General features: G+C 35.0%; 1 protein-coding gene across 1 annotated transcript in view; it reads right to left on the bottom strand.

The window, feature by feature from the left end:
* Nucleotides 1-4798, bottom strand: part of LOC129264993 (low-density lipoprotein receptor-related protein 1-like) — a 70477-nt gene extending 65679 nt beyond the window's left edge. The window contains exons 1-3 of the mRNA XM_064103967.1: nt 4687-4798; nt 3832-3963; nt 2552-2695 (exon numbers count right to left, since the gene is read on the bottom strand). Coding sequence (XP_063960037.1) covers nt 2552-2660 — 109 coding nt within the window. The 5' untranslated portion in view covers nt 2661-2695; nt 3832-3963; nt 4687-4798. The remainder of the gene's footprint in view (nt 1-2551; nt 2696-3831; nt 3964-4686) is intronic.
* Nucleotides 4799-21140: the final 16342 nt, after the last annotated feature.

The raw sequence follows: 21140 nt of genomic DNA, 5'->3' as shown, positions 1-21140 counted from the left end.
TAAAATATCCCGAGCCGATAATCAAGAGCATGCTCTTCAACAGGGCTCGACACTAGCGCCGGTCCGACGGTCCCAGACCGGTAAAAATCTCTGTCGGGCCAGTATATTTTTAGAAATAGCAAGATTTACTGGTCCGACATGACCAGTAAAAAATATCATTGTCGGGCCAGTAATTATTCCAAAAATAGCAAGATTTATGGGTTCGACATGACCAGTAATAAAAACCATTGTTGGGCCATTAACTTTTCCAGAAATTGTCAAATTCACTGGTCCAACATAAACATAAAAAATATTCCATGACTCAAATTGCAAACCATTTTCCTCCCGTTAAATTCTGTCATTCACACACAGAATACACACAGAATGAATCGCATGTAATTTTTACAAGGGTAACATACATGTACAGTGTACATGAAGCCAGCCACACAGCCCACATGGTAAATTTTCTACTGGCTGCACGAACGAAACTTGGCTAACCTCTGGCAGAAATCTCACACAGAACTGTCAAAATTCACAGTTCACACTCATGAAAAGCTCTTATAATGTCCATATTTCCTAAAAATTGGGGTAACTCTGTCATTTTTAAGCAGTAAAAGGAGAAATTTTCACTTCTGTTTTAGTTCAAACAGATCGGGTTTCAAATGATATCGTCTGAATACATGGTAGCCCCATATATGCATTTATGTGTGTGTTGATACATGTAACTTGGTTTCTGACTTTCTTTCGTAGCTATATTTTAATTGAGCCAAAAAGAAACTGACAATTTATTTATGATGATAGTTTTAACTTTCTTCCTCTGTTTTCTTTCTATCTTTCTTTCCTTCTTTCTTTTAAATCTTTCTTTGTTTCTTCCCTCTCTTCTTTCATTTTTTATTACTGTCTTTCTTTTTTAATTTCTTTTTTGTTCTTTCATTCTTTCTATCCTTTAAAAAAATATTTTTCTCTATTTCTTTTTCTCTTTCTGTCTTTTTTTAATTTCTTTCTTGAGTCCATCCATCCTATGTTTATCTCTTCTTTCTTCTCTTCTTTTTACCCTTTGTTTCCTTCATTTGTTACTTTTTTTTATTTCTTCCTTCCATCCATCATTTCTTCACCCTTGTTTTTCATGTCTTCCTTCTTTCAGCCATTTCTTCTTTCTTTCTTTTGTTCTTTCTTTTTTCCCTTCGTTCAATCTATCCTTTTACCTTTTTTTTTTTTTACTGCTTGCTTCCTTTCTCTCCTTTCGTTCTTTCTTTCATTCCTTCCTTTCTTTGTGTCTCAGTCTATTTTTCCTTCCTTTTTATCTATTCTTTTAGCTTTTCTTTCTTTTTTATATTGCTTGCTTGCTTGCTTCCTTCCCTTCCTTCTTTATTTCTTTCCTTCATTCTTTTTTCCTTCTATCATTTTACCTTTTCTTTATTTCTTCCTTAATTCCTTTCTTCCTTCTTTCAATCCTTCCTTCCTCCATCTCTTTCTTTCTTTTTTCCTTCTTTCCATCTCTCATTTTACACTTTCTTTATTTTTTATTGCTTCTTCTTTCTTTCCTTCACTACTTTCTGTCTTTTGTTCTTTCTTTCTTTATTGCTTGTTTCATTTCTTTCCTTCATTCCTTTATTTCTTTTGTTCTTTCTTATTTTTGTTCTTTCTTTCTTTCTTTAGTTCTTTCTTTTTTTCCTTCCTTCACATCTATCCTTTCTTTACCGTTTCTTTTTTCTTCCTTCCTTGCTTCAGGACTTCCTTTCTTTCTTTTATTCTTTCTTTGTTTGTTTCTTTCTTTCTGTCTTGCTTTCTTTTTGTCTTTCATTCCTTCATTTTTTTTTTTTTTTTTGGGGGGGGAATAACAAGAAAGGACAGCAAAATAAACTCGCGCCTTTTTAAAATGTTTTCTTTATTTTTGGGGACCAGTAGATTTTAGGTTCGGACCAGTAAAAAATTGAAAAACTGGGTATCTACTGGTCCGACATGAATAGGTTGGACCAGTAGAAAAAAAGGGTTAGTGTGGAGCCCTGTCTTCAAAGAAATCAAAGTTGACTCAGGATTGTATTCTTAAAGACTGAACCCATGAAAGAAAAAACAATGTTTATTGCATCTTCGGTACAAACACAATTATTCTGATTGGGACCATTTTCTGGCTCAGAAATAGCAGGATAATATGAAAACACTGGCAGATGGAGCTGGGTTAATGCTATCATAGACTCCTGAAACGAAACCAATCCTAGTATTGTTTCCAGAGTGCCATGATAGCTTCAACTTTTGAGCAAGAGTCCAACACAAGGATTACATCACAGAACCGAAAGTGTCACAATGACCTTAGTATTAATAGTCTTAGATGCACAAGGAAACTAATTTTCAAGTTTTTCAAATAATACATCCACACTATCGGTACTTGAAACTTCAAGAAGCAACCACTTGTAGTTCAAGTAGTTTGTGGATAGAGCATTAACCATTTTTCAAGTTTTATTCTTCAACTAATGTTTAAAGACTTTGAAGGGTGTCTACACAGGTCTAAGCTATAAGCTAATCATCAGTTTCAGTGAGCAAACATTGTGGGAACCTATAATATAAATCTTACCTGGATTGCAGAATGCACCCTCATCTGACCAATCAACACAGTCAGGAATGAAGTCACAGATACTGCTATATGGTATACAGTTAGAACCATCTAAACATTGATAGGGCATTGAGGATGGACACTTCAAGGCAGGTGGAGCAGGACCTAAGAAAACAACAACACATCATCATAATCATACCAAAGGTTGATGTTATGAAAAAAATAACATATTTTTGATTTCACTGTTTTTTTACACACATCTCAGATGAGCACAATGAAACAAAGAATGAAATGAGCTGAAAATTTCATGATTTAATCTTTGCAGATTTCTAGTATCCAACTACTATATTGGTATTAGAGATAAATGCTCAAGAGCCCTTTTTTTGAAGGAAAATTACAAAATCATTATTCATTAACATTTTTTTATAACTGCACTTTCTTCGCACATGTTCCTGTGACACATAGAGTTCAAACATGACCAAAAAGTCTGAACAGCTGGTCTAATCATAAAGATTCTCTCCAAAAATATGTCCATCAAACTGATTTGCTGAGCATCACTGCTCTGATAATTGCACATTGGTGTGAAATATCTGCGTTGATGACGTACTAGCTCATGAAATCATGTCTGCACACCTCATTACCTTTTAATATCGTAACATTCATGAAAACCTTGTTCATTACACATGGCTGGCTTGGAACAATCTAGTCAAAACTCATAACAAGCCGGTACATGTTTATTATCAAATATATATGTATGTACAAGTAAAAATTTGAAGTTCCTTATTAACAGGCATTCACTCTGAGATACTGTACAAATTGTATGCTTTGTAGGGGTAAATGCACTTTTTAATTTCATATGCAGGTATGGAGAGTACAAGAGCTTACTTATAAATAAGAGAAGACATGAGGGAGTATAAAGACTTGTGTATGGACATACATGTAATAAAAGACAAAAAGAAATAGTGAGTGTGTGACATTGTCAATTCCCTGATTTGCATACAGGCCAAGATACCTACAACTGTTTTTTTTAACATAAAGTGACATTTGAAATGCCATATAACTTTCTTCTTCTACGTGTATATCAATTTTGATGAAATTTTCAGCATTATGCTTCTCTGATTTTTTCTAGTTGATTAAAAAACTTATGCTGGAGATAGACTTTGCCTTTAACACATTGAGCCCTATTCCAAGAGATAACTCAGAATGGGATCTATCTATAGGAAATACATAGCGTACATAAATTAAATCAAGTTCAATGAGTTAATAATGTTGATAAAAATGGCCATCTTTCATGGACTTACAATCTGGGCCTTCGTCGGAGCCATCTTGGCAATCTGGCTGACCATCGCATCTGAAGGATTCTGGAAGACAGATCTCTGCTCCGCTACTGGTACATTGGAAGAATCCTGTTTGGCATGTTACACCACTGTATGCTACCAGGGATGAAATAAATAAAAATATATAACAATTAAGTACATTTCCTGCCTCATTCAATTATATATACATGTACATATACCATACATGCTGATACATTACCACCCTTTCACTAAATTACCGGTACTTGTAACGCAATGCTTCTTCATGTACATTTAATACCGGTACTGCTAAAGTGGCAGTACTTCGGCCTACATGAATCTCCTGGAATGGATGTTGTTCAAACAATATGTTCAGATTTCAGAAGTTTGATCAAGGAGCTTTTAACACATACTCAAGTAATTAAAGCTTGTCGCATCCCCCCCCCCAAAAAAAAAAAAACATTACTTTTCAAAATGAACTTATTGGGTGGCCTTGTCCACTTTTAACTTTGAAAAAGTAACCTAAAAATCTAGCAAAGGTCATCACCACTCTCCGATATTCTGTTCAAATTCATATTCTAAATCATTGGCACAACTGGAACATGGAGCTACTAACCGAGTTTATACCATGGTCATTATAATACACACACAATTGTAATACGATTCATGAATAAACTCTTATAGGCTTCTGACACAATATAATGGCAAAACCAGGATCCACTTGTCACTAAGCTACAGATAATCAGGAAACAAAACTTCAATCCAAAGTAATTCAAGTCTTGACAGCAATCAATGCAATAAGATTTTTTAAATAAATGCCTTTACTTCCAGGATGAAAACTACTTTATGAAGAAAACTTACTGCAATTTTCCTCATCACTGACGTCTCTGCAGTCTGGGTCAAGATCGCATCTCCATGGAGACGGGATGCACTGAGTTCCATCTGCACAGGCAAACTGTACGCCAGGGACACATCGAGCTGTCAACAGAAGAGAAATACACAAGAGAGAAGAATTTCAACGCTAGGGAATGTATGGTAAACAGATTAAGAGGTTGAGCTATGGTCATAATGATTTTACATGCCTAACTTTTAAAGGGTAAGTCTATTATGATAATGGGATTTTTAGAAAAATACAAACAGGCCAGTAAAGAGGCAAAATCTGATTGAAAATAAGAGAAATATTATTTTTCATAATGTCATTGCCATCTATAAAACTCCAAAAAGCAGTTCTATCATACAGTGCAGGGAATAGTTTTCCTGGTATAGCATCGCAATTTGCTCCCCTTTTTTGAAAGACTGCTATGCATAAAGTCTTTTGTATAGCATATTTTTACATAAGACTGTAATACGTAGTTGAGAGCTTTTCTCTTACGACCAAAAATGCTATTCTAATTTGGAAAGCAAAATTATTCCCTGCATTGTCAACGTACAATGTTTTTCACAGGTCCTCTCCTCTGTTTCAAAGATTATAATACTTTCTGACAGAATAGAAACATTTCTTCAAGGAATATTCAGGGTCTACATATATCCACATCTCTAACCACTTATTTCACTTTGATACAAGTTTATAAAGAATTGGAAATTATTTTTCAATAGGATACACAGATTCTCCTGTCTGTGTTCACTGGAGAAGAGTTCAAGTCAAGAGATATATCAAAGATTTCCTTTTTAATTTGCCGGCAAAAATAAAGCAAAATATGAGAGGGAGAGCGAGAGCGAGAGAGAGAGAGAGTTTGATTTCACATTGCATGCTGAGATAGGATTTCTCCCTTTGAATCTGGGATGCTTACATCCAGAGAACCACACCCCTAGCCCTCTCTATCAAGACATTTTTGTACAGAATTCAAAAGGCAGGAAACCTTGTACATGTACATGTATGTTTACTGTACACAGTCAGGAACCTTTTTTATCTCATTAAAATTTCATTACCTTTTAAATATTTTGTAAAGGTGTCAACTTCACAACCAAATAGCTTTGATAGTACCAGCATGATTTTACATCCCATGTATCACCTCACTTGATTGTTATGTTGATTAGGGAGGCGAGTCTCAGATCCTTGATTTCATAAATCACACCCCGCCCCCAATATAGGCTTATCAAATTTCATCCCATTATGAGTGGAGAATAAGCAAACATGTCAAACCCTTTTCTTTAAATGTACATCCCTGATTGGACCATTTGGTTATTGCACAAATCATGGAGGAAACAAAAATGATACAAGAAAATAAACCAAATGATAGACGATGTGGACATTGGACCAGACAGCATTACACCAATCAGTAATTGAGGTAGAATCCAATTAACAATATATACCAAGCATTTTCTGTGTATCCTGTGGGTATGAAAGCACCTCTACCGGAGGAAATATTTAATGCTATTGCTTCCTGAGGACACCTCTCTAGGGAGCTATATACATCAGTCAGGCTTTAATTGATTGAGATCTTATCATAATTTCCTGAATTAACCCCTGCCTGTGTGTTTGGTCTTACTTCTCAGTCAATGGAGCGCTAACAGCCTCTCTGATTGACTCACACCTGTCAGAGGTGGCAAGTCTCTTCAGTCACTTCAACCAAGATATATTTTGCCTTGCGAAAATATATCAATTTTCTCCTTGTCATCTTGAACAATTTAATTTACATATACATTTATGGCACGCCATTTGACCCATAAAGGCGAAATAACTCAGTGTATCGCCGATAAACTTAGCTTTTCACTGATAAACTCAGTTTTTCGCTGATTTTCATGCAAAATTTGAAACCACAGCGGCATTCTACACCTGTCATGTGGAGTAGCGCGCTCAAAATGTGCGAAGATCGCTTCCTGAAGAACGGTTGTGTCCTCACTTGCGCTAAAACCAGTTTAACGAGGCAAAGCGATCTTGAAAACTACATCTCGAGGTGATTTTCTGAACCGGTTTGGAAGATCGCTTCCAAGATCGCTTTGAATGTTCTCACTACATGTTAAACTAGTTTTTAGTATTTTTAGTTTTAGGAAGGTAGTGAGAACTGTGTCTTGGAGTCTCCTAGAGTAATATTGTGTTCACACTGTGTGTCCCATGTAATGGGGGGAAAGGGGAATGATTGAAAAAAAATTACAATGTTTTTATCAAGCAACTACATGTACATAATTTTCGAACCTTCTCCTATCAGGAGGGGGTAGAACAGGAGATCAAGGCTCACATTTCTTTCATTTCTTCACATATTATGACATGGGCAACTGCTTTCCTTGGCTTTCATTGGCCCATCCACACAGGGAAAGCAATTCTTTGTTCCTACTTCCCCCATCCACAAACCTGCAAGGGAGACAGAGTCCCTGTGAGTGTGCACACTGTATACGTTTGCCTAGAACAATCAGAACGTGTATCCATTAGCAATGAATTTCCCTCTTGCAGTGTATTTACATTCAAGTAAATCCCCAGAAATCACAGATAATCAATTGGAACTTCATGAAAGACATGCAAGGTGATTTCACACTGACCCGATTACAAGAAATAGGTTGTATTTCCTGAGCAGGACCCCTCCAATCAGAAACTACCCTGGTATTTTGACATAATATATACTTGGAATGTCCCTGAGAGAAAATGCATAACATATGTACGAGCAAATAAGTTGTACAGCACAATGTAGGCCTACTTTTTAAATTGTGAAGTATTTGCAGGAATTTCTCCAAGGTAGCATGGATATTTGAAGCATGAAATGAAGTTTATTTTGCACATACCACAGATAATGACATTTTTGTTGAGAATGTACATGTACATGTACATGCCCTACATGTAAATCATAGTTGTGAGATCTTCAGCTTACCATAATGTTCACCTTTTCATCAAGCAGCAACATGAAGCAGGCCTATATGTATTGTACAATGTACATGTACATACTGTACATCTTCAAAATGGTGCAATATACAATGTACATGTAATTCACATTACCAAAAGATGTGAATTTGTAACTTCATGCTATTATGTGAATCAATGAAAATGAGCCAAAAGCAGTATTGTTTTTCAACAATGATTCTTTGAAAAACAATACTGATTTGGAATCTTTCTTTGATGATTTTCAAAACAATGTTTCTGAAGTTTAAGTCTTGTGAATGCAGGAGGCATAGACCTACCCGGTACATGTAAAGTTCCAAAATCATGGATCAAAGAGGGTTTCACAAATTCACATAAAGTATTTGTTTGAACCGGGAACTCTAGCTGGCCTCTAGCTGGCCTTTAGCCTCTTTTAGTTACCACCTTTTTCACATACATGTGCATGTACAGTATGCAGGCTAACAATCTCTCCAAAGCACAATCTGCCATCATTCTCAAGTGGAGGATTTCTTCCCCAATTGATGTACATGTACTGTATTTCCTCCACTCTTAAGTTTTTTTTAAATCCAATGATCAAGAAGAATATTAAAAATTCATGGATGATATTCAGGGAACCAATACTTCATCCATGGATGATCAAGCCTTTGACAAGGCCTCATGACTTTGACATGACCTATACATGTACATGTATTCTTTTTCAGAATGCTGAAAATTTCTTTATTAATTATCTGATAACTAATAAACTACATGTGGTCATTTTCAAACATAAGTGGACATGGGGGTGAAAATTAAAACTTGCTAGAAATCAGTAGGCTTCAATGGTTTTTGAAACTAGACATCTCAAAGTATGTTTTTCCATTTCAGTTACATAAAATTATTCGTTGTGTCTTGAAATACAGTGAATTTAGTGCAAGGGAAATTTAATGTTACAAAATGCTAATTTTTGCATTAAAATTCACATATTGCCTATCACAATATAAAATTTGTATTAGAAGCATATTTGTTGGCAAGATACAAGCTCTGTATTGTATCTAACTCTTAAATAACAAAAATAAAATTATCTGAAGTGTTTTTCTGAAAAAAGTAGATCTTTAAAGTTTTCAAAACTGGTTGTCGTGTCACTCACGTTGTAAAGACAAAAAGTTTTCTAGAGCTGTGTATTCTGAAAATTAATTTATTCCAGTACAGGAGCAAATACAGTTTTCCCATACCTTATTGTATATAAAGTAACTTGGTCCAATGTGTTAAGGTTAAGCTAAAATTAACTGTTAAAGTTGTGTCGTGTCACTCACAAAGTCGTGTCACTCACGAAATCTCGTGTCACTCACGGTCTCATATTGTGTATAAAAAAGAACATCAAATAATTTTGAAAGCATTTTACGAGATAAATTCAGGGATGTAGTCAAAATGTTGTTCCTGACATCATTTAGGCCTATGTAAGGCTAATATTTTTTTCTATTTTCCCAACTTCACCCCTATCAAGGGAAATATTGAATTTGACATTTAGTTCATCTATTTTCTTTCCTCTCCAAGGTTTCCTCAGTTTCAAAAATCCTGACAACTTTCCATTTGTGTGAAGACTCAGATCCTAATTCATATTTTAATGATGTACTGAGATAAAAGAATATACTAACATACATGTAATCAATCGACACAAAATTATAAATATATCAAGAGAAAAACCACTATACATAGTAATGAACATATTTACAGTGCATAAAGATTTGGTGATGGTTCAAGTTTATAGTCAGGTATAACTTGAACATTCTCTGTCTCCATAATTACGAAAATGAGCAGAACGTTCACCTATCTTTTTAGGAATGTTATTTCTTTGTCTTAAGGTTTAAAGCTAGCAAGGTCAGGGATCTTATTTTGAAATTTGCAGAAATAGATAAAATATTCTAATGGTAGAAAAGTGTATGAAGAGATCTCCGTGAACACCAAACATTCTTTCAAAATCAGAAAAAACTATTTCCCTTCTGATTAATTAAAATTAAAATTAACCTTTTTTGCCACATAGCCTGTTTTCGAGGACATGAATGAAATAAACAATTTTTTTGCAAGAACATATCAGGTGAGAATTACTGAGATTCAAAAAAGCATTTTGTATATTGCTTGAAGTAGCTACATGCCTGGTTCAAAATCATTCTTTGTTCGGCCGCCATTCGTACCACTAGTGATGAACTAGGGTCTGCACAGCAAACTACCGTGAGCGGGCCGATGCGGGTTCAGAGCAGATTTGCATTACACACAACAAATTGATAGAGTAAATTATGTATACCCTGGTATGTACAATGTAGGTCCCAACAAGTACCAACCAAGACCGAATTGCATTTGAGCAACTTTGGTGAGTTGCCATGTTTTCATGTAGATCAATTTTTCTTGGGGGTCCGGGTACCCTGGTTAGAACTGAGCTGGACCTCGTGGGGAAAAAGCTATGCCATATGGAGGTATAGGGGGAGTATTTGATGGTTTGGGATGCTGAATTGAATTTCAGTATAACATCCAAGGGCTCATCAAAGGAAAGGCTAATGACTTTTAGTTGTAGGTAATACCAACAGACTGTGCTGTGGCTTTTTGCAAGAATCAGGTACTGACTACGTGTCTTTCACCTCGTGGCTTTCCATGTATTACCCGTGGTTTGGTTTATTATCAAATATGATAATTAGCAATGAAAAGCAGCTTGCAAGATTCCTGCTGAAAATCATAGATCCGAATTTTGGTACAGTGCCTTTGGAGGGGTCCACATACAAGCAGAGTTCAGGAGAAAACCAATGCTTGATGAGTTGAACTTGATCCCTATTAAAGTTTCTAAAGTATTTGCTAATAATAGTCCATCTGAAGTGTGCAGCCAAGTAAATGTGGTTTGGTACAGTGTACAAAAAAAAGACATTGAAGCTGCCAAGTCCTATTTGGACAATGCCTAAAATATTTAAAGGACAAGTCCACCACAACAAACAGTTGACTTGAATAAAAAGAGAAAAATCCAACAAGCGTAACACTGAAAATTTCATCAAAATCGAATGTAAAATAAGAAAGTTATGACATTTTAAAGTTTCTCTTGATTTCACAAAACAGTCATATGCACATTCTGTTCAATATGCAAATGAGGAGACTGATGACGTCATCCACTCACTATTTCTTTTGTATTTTATTATATGAATTATGAAATATTCTAATTTTCTCCGCATTGTCAAGTGAAACAACTATTAATTCCTCCCTGAACATGTTGAATCGGTATTGTATGATACTATATGGTTCAGTCAACTTGATCCTTATTGCAAAATCTGTAAAAAATGAAATATTGTATAATTCAAATAATAAAAAACAAAAGGAATAGTGAGTGAGGGACATCATCGACTGTCTCATTTGCATGTCACCGAGTTGTGCATACCATTGTTTTGTGAAAAATAAGCGAAACTTTAAAGTGTCATGACTTTCTTATTTTACATCCAATTTTGATGAAATTTTCAGCATTATGCTAGTTTGATTTTTCTCTATTTATTCAAATCAACATTTTTCTGGGGTGGACTTGACCTTTAAGGAGGATAATTTTGTAATCCAATATTTCAAGAAAAAGGAGTCATACATGATACATGACAGCACTGGCTACCAGACCATGCCAGATGATGCGAGTGACTATTGAGAATACCTTTCTTACAAGGAAAAATTATTCCATCAGTTGTTGATGCTGAATTGTAAACCCGTAAACTGTCATATACAGATAGGGAGAAAGAGTTAAAGTTTTGAATGAAATCAGGCCACAAAAAGAATGTTTGAGTTGATGTCAATGCCAAGACCACATAACGCCTCCTTCAAGTGCTTCCTCCTCCAAAGAGGAGAGTGGTAGAAGCCCGAGTGTGACAATAATGCGGTATGGTATATGGAATGTGAGTTGATGGGCAAATATGACCATAAACCAAGAATAAATCATTAGGATGACACATTATCAACTTTGAAGAAGGCAGTTGTTATGTAATTAAGCTTGTTTTTTGGTTGATGGGATTTCACTCTTGTACATCATGCCAAAAATACTTTCGTTGTTGAGATAAATGTTGTAATTTTGCACTTGTCGTGTCACTCACGTTTTGGATGTCGTGTCACTCACGGTATATACATGTAGGAGGGCACCATTTTCCATTGAGAAGGTTTGATTGATTCTGATTATATGTGCTAGATAGGTACACTATTTACATACATGTATGGGTACTCACAGTACTCCTAGATAGCTACTTGGGCACGACTCCAATCATAAGTGATAATGGTCACAAACCCATGTCTAAAATTTGTCGTGTCACTCACGCATCATTTTTCAATCATATCTACATGTACTTAACAAATTGTAGAATTCAAATCAAACTGGTAGTGGCCCATGCCAGTCCTACATTGTATATAATACAGTAGTCATGATTGATTCATAACTTTTAAGTTTAAAGATATGAGCCCTTAACCCTCTCCGATTGTCGTGTCACTCACGTTTGAAAATGACCATGTATATGTACCTGTATAAAGTGATTGAATCTTATTAAAAGAATAGCTGGAAATATGACATTATTAGCTCCAATTTGTTTGTCTGATTTTACTTTACTTTTTTTAAGGGGATTTTCCAGCATAAAACCATACCCCATGTTTAGGGATTTCTTCCAAAAAAGCGACCCATTCCAGCAGCACATCCCCGTATGCCTTATTTCGTAAGTACCCCCCCCCCCCCCCCCGGGCTATTTTGCAGGGCCAAATAATCCTGCAATATGGGGTTAGCCCACTTTGCAAAAATGCTGTGTAAAAAGTGGGCTAAGCTCAACCCCATACTACATTTGTACACATGTAGGTGGGGGTAAATGGCAATTTAGAACCACCTACATGTACATAGGGTTAAGGAAATCTTTGCAAGTGTAAAAAGGCTATTACATGTATGTAGTATTTCAAAAGAAAGAATATATTGTACGTATTATACAATCCTGACACGCATGTGCATGAATGCAACACTTCTTTGTTGGTTTATTCTTCATACATGTAGTAATTCCAAGCCACTGTATCACAACTATTCTGATTATCTGCTCTCAACCATACCATTTGTGATAAACCATTGATTTCTTTGTATCAATACATTGACATAACCTTCAGAATAAACTGTTCTGTAAAGGTGTAAAGTTCACTTTTGATAAAGCAATTGTTATGGAAAAAATGAACTGCTCCAAAGCAAGTGGGAAAGTAATATTGGTGTGCAAATCTCACTTTAATATTTCCTTTACTCCTTACTTATTTACTTAATACTTACTTACTATTTTACTTTTACTTTTACTTTTACTTTAATACCTACATATATTCACTTACTTGCTTACTTTACTTTACTTGCCTACTTCATACAGTACTTACTTATTTTACTTACTTACTATTTCAATTACTCACTTAATTAATTACAAAAGGAACAAGATATTTTTTATGAGATTGAGACCAAACAAATTCAGGCATAATTCAGAGGCTTCCCTGAATGACTGTTCAAATCAATTAGTTTTTCTTCATACATGTATTTCTACAAGTTATGAAAGGTCAACAACCTATTTATAACACTTATAAAAAGTAATTCAATTTACATAAAGTGTCTCACACACAAAATGAATATGTATCAATATTAAAACCAAAGCAGAGTGATGTAAATAATCTCAATTTAACATTTGTTGTTATATTTATGTTATATTATATTGTTAGTAGACGAAAATTAATCAATGAATCAAATCAAAACAGCAGTTTATTTATACCCCAAATGACCTGTATGACCTTGGTTTAGTAACCAAATTCAATATACTTACTAATTAATCCACTTGCTGATACCTGACAATTATACGGAATAGGGACTTGAATTAGGCATTTTATAAAAATTCAAAATCTTCTTAACCATAATTAATTAATGTAGGTCCTTACATGTACATTTTCAGAGTTATGACAAAATTTTAAAAACTTGTGAACCATAGTAAAGACTTGATGTTGAGGACTCCGCCGCTGCAGCCATACTGTGTATAGAACAGCGGCGCCTCCTATTTCTCAGTCCTGACAAAAAATTGAAAAGGTTCTATATTTTTCTGAAAATTATGTCTTTGTTTGTACATGTACAAGTAGGCCTTCACATGGCAACCTCTCCTCCCTTTCTCCTCATCATTATAAATTACAAAAACATACCGTACTTGCTGCCAGACTGTATTGTGTCAATGATGGGAACTAATTATTGATTGTTACATGCTTCATTAATGAACCATAGAGGTGAAAAGGGTGCGCAGTCATCAAAGGAGATGCTTTGATTTGGCTGGTGATGGCAATGAACTGTGAATACATGTACATGTACAAATGTAGGTAAACTTATGGTCAGTTTGTATGGTAGAGTGTCTCACTTTGGAGACACAAGTGCAGTTTTATTCCAAATGGAATACATGTATATCATGAAACAGAGATAATTATACTTGACGATAATTTAAAGTGCAGGATGCTGTGCATATATTGAAAAAGACTGAGAGTGACAACATAATAAAAACAATGCAATTGATGCTTAATTTCAATGATTCTGATGTGGGGCTTCATTTTTTAAGCTTGTTAAATGTAGATTTGAATAACAAAGTTTCAATGACAGTTTAAAGATGTTAATGTTGTCAATTTGATTGGCTTATAGAGAATATCATAGAAATTGTAACAAATCTTGAAATGGGAGCAGCTGACAGACTATGTACTGTACATACATGTACATGAAATTATGTACTCCCAAAACGAAATCTACATCTGACGACAAGGAGACATCTATTAAACTGATCTACTTTTGAAATTAATATTCAAGGTTTTTCTAGCATACACCATACCATTCAAGTTAAAAACAAAAGTAAAAGACCCCGATCGGATCACTCTCTGAACCAGTCCCCACTGAGCCGATTTGCAGTGGAGTGAACCCATTCACAACAATGCAGCAAACCCAGGCCTTCAAATTAATCCAAGGTCATGGCCTTGGATGGTCTCAAGCATGGCCCTTTCACACTTTCCTCGAGAGATTTTTGTGCCCTTTTAATTTTTCCAATTTGTGTGGTATAAATATGAGCCTTTTGAAAAGTGCCCTTGCCCTATTAAAAATATAAAAGCAACCTTTTTCAACATGGTTGCTATGGGAACATAACACTCAGCATTGGGCAGTGAGGTCAAAGGATCATGCAAAACTGGTAAACGTTCTCATGGCCACCATATAACCCTAGAACACACCATAATCCGATGTATACATGTAGTATGGCCTAATCCCATAGAACACTATAGGTGAGGGTCATTTCAAGGAACGGTACTGTTCACATTCACAATCACCCATGAACTGATGTGCTTTTTACACCACATCTCAAAGTACATGTAGTCTCCAAAGTTGCTTGTCATTCAAAGTCACGCTGAATCAAATTCCTACTGAACGTTTAGCCTTCAGGAAAGTATCATGTATGAGATTTTGAAATTGGGCACATTTATGTATGTATGTGGTCGCGGAACCGGGGGGGGGGGGGGCTTGGGAGTCTTCAGCCCCCCCCCCCCAACTTTTTTCAAAAACCGTGTAAAAAAATGTTAAAATGACCATCTGATTGAGATTTTTGCATGGGCAGCCCCTTCCCCACTTTTGGTTCATCCCCTCAACTTTGAAAACCGTTTCGCAGCCCCTGATCATCATTATGAAGGGTAATACACAAATTATGTAGTAGGGCATCCTTACAAAAGTTTAATACATGTATTTCATTTCAATTTGCCCTTTAAAGTCATTCAAGGCTTGAAGCTAGACTAGACCTGATGCGAAGCACAGATGTACAAAGATGAGTTCAGGAGACAGGATGAAATGCCAATTACATCTTTCAGATTTCACGTCCAAAATATGTTGCATCAGTGTACAATGAACCTCTGGTACAGGTACATACATTACATGTATATGCACATCTCTTTTACGTGGTGACAATGATGTAGAATTGTACACTGTAGGCCTACTTCCCATCCAGAAAATTCGAGTATTCAGGCTTTTACAATCAATTTGCATAGTGCAGTGATTTATATTAAGGCCTTACTTATAAATGCATTTTCATGGACTTCACGTGGCTAGAGCTGAATGAAGTCCTACAAATTTCATAGTTTGTGCTTGTAGTCTGTAGGCCTACACATTAAATTTGTGATGGAAATTTGGAAAATATGATGTTTGCCAAATGTATGAGAAAAAATATATATTTTGTTATAAATTAAAAAGTAAAATTCAGAATTTGCCACAGTCCCAAATTCATCCACAGAAACAAAAAAAAATAAACAAAAAACAAAACAGCCCATCATGTGGTTCATGTTTGGTTAAAGAATTAGTTTAATAATCCTCCTGGACATCCCATGATGCAGTTGATGGGAAGTGTAGAAAGATGCCAATAACAAGGGCTCCACATACAGAGTATGCTGATGTCATACATGTATACCAATACCGGTAATTAGATTTGAGAATTCTTCTGTGAACAGAGACCTTTCCTCTTCATTTCTGTCTGCTTCAATAAAATGAGATTACATACACATGTAGATTTAATAGGGCATCCATACAGATACCTGGCCTTCCAAAAATACAACTCCCGAATAGCTTTTGATGTTCAAAGTGGCATTGATATCAAAAGAATTTATCTCATTTATTTGATCTTTTCTTTCTGAATATTGTTCAAGGTCTTTCCTCTGTATAATACAAGAGTTTCAAGGTCACATAAATGTCCATTACCTGTGCACATGTAATAGTATACTGTAGTTCTCACACAAATCACATTCTACACGGAGGCACATACATGTACATGGAGATGACTTCTTATATCCACCCGGTCACAGAAAATCTGAGTGAAATAGCATTTGGCCATTGTGGAAGCAAATTACTTGTACCTGGCAAAAAATGGTCTATGCACAGATTAATACTATAAATCTGAAAGAACATACAGGAATGTTGTCCTATATATACATGTATGTACATGTACTTTACATGTGGAGGTTGCAGGATTTGCAGTGTTGGAGGTGGTTATATGTGAGGCAAGAATAATGTTCATCTTTTGGCTATTGTACGAAGTCAAGTCTTCAGCTTTAATATACAGAAACTACACGAACTTTACCTGGGTGGGGGTAAACAAATGAGACCTGCATATATTTCAGTTCTCAATAATTTTAAAGGGATGTTCCGGGCTGAAGATATTTATATCTAAATAAATAGAGTAAAATTCACAGAGCAAAATGCTGAAAATTCGATCAAAATTGGATAACAAATAACGAAGATATTGAATTTTAAGAATTTGCATTATTCTTGTGAAACAGTCCTACATGTAGATGATGTCTTCATGAGTATTTATTACATGGGCTGATGATGTCACATCCCCACTTTCCTTTTTCTTATGTTTTGAAATCATAATTGTTTCATTTTTTCATGTATGTGTAAATGATGAGTCTCCATTATGATGAAATAAATTGCAGCAAGAAATAACTATGCAATTTATCAGTTCTCAATCCAATATCCTTACATGTAGTTCTTGGTAAAAAAAATTGAATAAAACTAATTTCATATAATAAAATAAAAAAGAACAAGTGGGGATATGGCATCATCAGTCCACCTAACGAATATTCATGAAGACATGACTACATGTACATGTAGAACTGTTTCACCAGAATAATGCAAATCTTAAAATTAAATAACTTTGTTATTTGTTATCCGATTTTAATCAAATTTTCGGCATTTTGCTCAGTGAATTTTACTCTATTTATTGAGATATAAATATCTTGAGCACGGAGTATCCCTGTACAAGCTTCAACAAGTACTTGTAAGTACAGCAGACAGCAGCAGACACTTGCACATTCCAGGCTGACATGAATACAGATTTTGTCAAAATTACATCAGTGTAACCTCTCTATTCTCTAGTCTACACCCCGATGCAGGCAGTTAAAATCATTCTCAACATCAACATGTCCTTATGTACAGTGTAGAAGTGTATTGAAAGGACTTGAGTGTACACATGTCTGCATGGCTGTCAAGGCTTAGTCCTGAAAGGAGAAAAAATAAACTTGACCTCTCTTCACCTCTATAATGCAATGCCAACATTAAAAGGGAAAGCTGAGCCCCAGTTCCTTCTCACACTGATTGAATTAGCTTCTGGAATAGGTAAAAGAAAATATCACGTCCAGATTACCATGGTAACTCATCTCATCTGCATGTACTTACAAATGAAGTTTGTGCATCATTGTGACTGGCTATCACTATGAGTAGTTTGTTTTGAGACATACATATAATTATACCATTTTAATGTTCTTTGCAGATCTATACGTTTTATACAGAGAGGACAGACGTAGATTCATCACCATGGCTTTGAGCTTCAAAATATGTGGATTTGAGGTTCCATCAGAGAATCTGAATTAGCCTGATTAACCTGTAAAATAATATTTTAGATTATAAAAATGAAATGTGAAGGCCAAACTTTTGCTTGTCCGTGTACAGAAAGAGCTTTTTGGATTCATGCAAATCACTTTTCTTGCGCAAAAAAAATGTTTCTTTTCTTTTAACTGACTTTATATTTGGATGTCACAAATAATGTTTTGACCCAGAAGTGCAGAACTAGATTTTTCATAAAAGACAGGAATAAAGTGCCTTTTTTACAAGATAGTAATGAATGAAAAACTACAATTTATAAGGGTTTGCAGAGAAGACTGGTTTGTTCCTACATATGTAAAAACGAGCACATCACTGATATGGAGCTCATCCAGCATCTCGCAAACAAATTTAACACAATTTTTAACTTCAGCCCAATTGACACTACATGTAGGGCTGTTATCATTAAGAAAATTCTCTGTCGATATATCGCTAAAAATATCTTACCGATATCGATCGACAAAAGAACATAATCAATACGCATTTTTTTATGCATTATAGCGATGACACTACTCGCGTTTGTCAAAATTTGTATCTGCCACTGTACCAAGAACGTTTCATCGGATGTAAACAACATCTTTTAATAAACATATTTAGCATGAATACAACCTCACCTTTCACTTTATTAGCATTATTTTTAGGGCTGGATGAAATTTTATCGATAATTTTGGGGCTTTTTGGACATCTGAGCAGGCAACATCTTTCACCTACATGTACATGTATCCACCATTTTGCTGTATATCTTTGAACGTCGAGGGCAGCAACACAAGGCCATGTGCTGCCTTCTACGTTGGTACTTCGCTTAAATTGAGCTTGCGCTTGTGAATGTTTTCGATATACGATCGAATAGAGTCGAGTGCAGTCACGATGTTTGGATTGTCATGATTAGGCCTATAGCGAAGTGAGATTGTGTTTTGTGGCTAGTAAATATTCGTATTTTGTTGAGATTTTGAGTGATTTCTGTTGCTGTTCTGTGCATTTTGAGGAAAAATATGTTTTCCGTCATTTTCCGTTTGAAAAACCACTTTTAAAAGGCTGTTTCTGTGAAATTGCAGAAAATCACTGTCATGTCCCTACATAATAGCAGGTACTATCGACAACGAGAGAAAGGTTATCGATATCGCTACATGTAAGTGGCAAAAAACAAGCGATTATCGACAAGAATAGCAATAAAGAGGTTATCGATAACAGCCCTAGTTGACGCTGTAGTGAATTATATTGGTGACATAAATTGAGGAAAAAGAATTAAAATTGATGAAAAAATGACAGAGAAGAAGCTTTCTTGGTGATAAATAAGCATAAATAATTTTCTAGTCAAAATTTCTCAATTCTGCGTAGAACCTTGGTGAACCTCATGTTAGTCATGTAGCTCTCAGATGGAACAAAAAAAAAATCAAAATCTGTCAACAAATAAATGAGCATTTTTTGTGAGTTTTGAAAAATATGCATAAATTAGCATAATCAATGAGTTTCAAAATTCTGTGGAGAAATTTTGTATCCCCACCTACATGTAGAGCTATCATATAAAGCAAACAACATTGAAATTTATCAACAAATTACATGTAAAAAGAAAACACATTTTTGTGATTTATGAATAAATTTTGCATAAATTAGCATAATTTTCTTGTCAAAATTTCAAAATTCTGTGTGGAAGTTTGGTGACCCTCTACCAGATGGATGAAAAATAATCAAAATTGGTCAAGAAATAAAGAATAAGCATTTTATGTGAATTTGGAAAAATATTAAAGCATAAATTAATTTTGCATAAATTAGCATTAAAAAATTTCTAGGCATAATTTAAAAATTCTGTGTGAAAGTTTGGTGAACCTCATGAAGCTCTACCAGAAAAAATCAAAATCGGTAAACAAATAAAGAAGCATTATTTGTGAATTTTGAAAAATGCGCATAAATTAGCATATTTAATGAGTTACAAAATTATGTGTAGAAATTTTGAATCCCCCCATCTAGTGCTATCACAAAAGCAAACAGAATTAAAGTCGGACTTGAAATGAAGAAGAAGCATTTTGAAATTGTGGATGGACGACAGATGACGGACGCCACGCCACGGCATATAGGCTCATCCATTTGGGCTGGATAAGCAAAAAAACACATAGTATTTATGAAAGAATGAAATGGTAGAAAAGAGTTGCTCAAAATTGTTCTGTTATAAAATGTACAGTATGTCTTCACAAAACATGTTATACAAAAAGGTGCCCAATGTACACTGTACATTATGTAGGTGCAGTTTATAAAGTGTGTGAAAGTTGCATTCATCACTTCTGGTCTGTTTTACCAAGATGGATTTTGTGGAAAATTATTCTGGTGTACCCAAGCCAAGGAAAGTAAAGCATAGAAATACAAGAATACAGCCTGATTTATTGATTTTTTTTAATGACTATGTGTAACAAACAATTGTATTGGTTATTTGGCTTATAATCATAGAACCGGAACATATTTCAGCATCAAGTACTTAAAGTCAAAAGTATGTTTTAAGTTTTAACACACATACCTGATCTTCAGGAATTTATTACTGATTATTTCTGGAAATCTGAGAATACTGATTATTTAGATTTGGATATTAATACTGCATTGCTATTGAGCAAAGTGGCATTGATACACTTCATAATATACAGAATACAATGTATTATACTATGACGCTCGAGGATCTGGCTAAAACTATTCACATCGAAGGAAACCCTTATCCCGAGGGCCAATAGCCTGAGGGTTTTGATGTGTGAATAGTTTTAGCCTGTTCTGAGAATTTGTTTTAAAGCAGATCTACATTGTATACGAACCAATAGTGCCACCTTGAGTCCTCAACTACATGTAGTACTACTCATACCTGGAGCCCATTTCATAAAGCTGTTTGTAAGTTACGAATGACTTTGCCTAAGAACAGGTTCCAGTCGTGCATATACAATGTAGCTGTGCGTAACTTTACGAACAGCTTTATGAATAAGTGGAATGCCTCTGGCGGTCTCACCTGCATCACGCGATTCAATATAGCAGCAGTGCTGACTTTGAAAACTACTATCAAATAATTATTCACAAAAAACACCATTCATATAATGATACAGTACT

Source organism: Lytechinus pictus, chromosome 1, assembly GCF_037042905.1.
Source record: "Lytechinus pictus isolate F3 Inbred chromosome 1, Lp3.0, whole genome shotgun sequence".
Classification (NCBI taxonomy): Eukaryota; Metazoa; Echinodermata; class Echinoidea; order Temnopleuroida; family Toxopneustidae; genus Lytechinus; species Lytechinus pictus.
Note: the sequence above shows the minus strand (reverse complement) of the source record. Positions and strands in the feature narration are given on the sequence as shown.